At 65.1% G+C, this 275-nt stretch overlaps 1 protein-coding gene across 1 annotated transcript in view; it reads left to right on the top strand.

Moving 5' to 3' along the window:
• NRBP2 (nuclear receptor binding protein 2) overlaps window positions 1-275 on the top strand; it is a 25,641-nt gene that overhangs the window by 1,738 nt on the left and 23,628 nt on the right. The window contains exons 2-3 of the mRNA XM_014538689.1: window positions 3-116; window positions 187-267. Of these exons, the coding sequence (XP_014394175.1) occupies window positions 3-116; window positions 187-267 (195 nt within the window). The remainder of the gene's footprint in view (window positions 1-2; window positions 117-186; window positions 268-275) is intronic.

Below are 275 nucleotides of genomic sequence, written 5' to 3'. Positions count from 1 at the left end.
AGGGCAACATGCCGGGCGTGCAGAGCACCTTCCTGGCCATGGACACGGAGGAGGGCGTGGAGGTGGTGTGGAACGAGCTGCGCTTCAGCGACAGGAAGGCCTTCTCTGCCCACGAGGTGAGGCCTGTGGCGTCCCCCGCACCCCACCGCTTGTGGCCACCTCGTGACCGCACCCCCACGCCCCCAGGAGAAGATCCAGACCATGTTTGAGCAGCTGGTGCTGGTGGACCACCCCAACATCGTGAAGCTGCACAAGTACTGGCTGGACGCCTCTGA

Source organism: Myotis brandtii, unplaced genomic scaffold (genome assembly GCF_000412655.1).
Source record: "Myotis brandtii unplaced genomic scaffold, ASM41265v1 scaffold1956, whole genome shotgun sequence".
Classification (NCBI taxonomy): domain Eukaryota; kingdom Metazoa; phylum Chordata; class Mammalia; order Chiroptera; family Vespertilionidae; genus Myotis; species Myotis brandtii.
The sequence above is the reverse complement of the archived record's forward strand: the minus strand, read 5'-3'. Positions and strand labels throughout refer to the sequence as shown.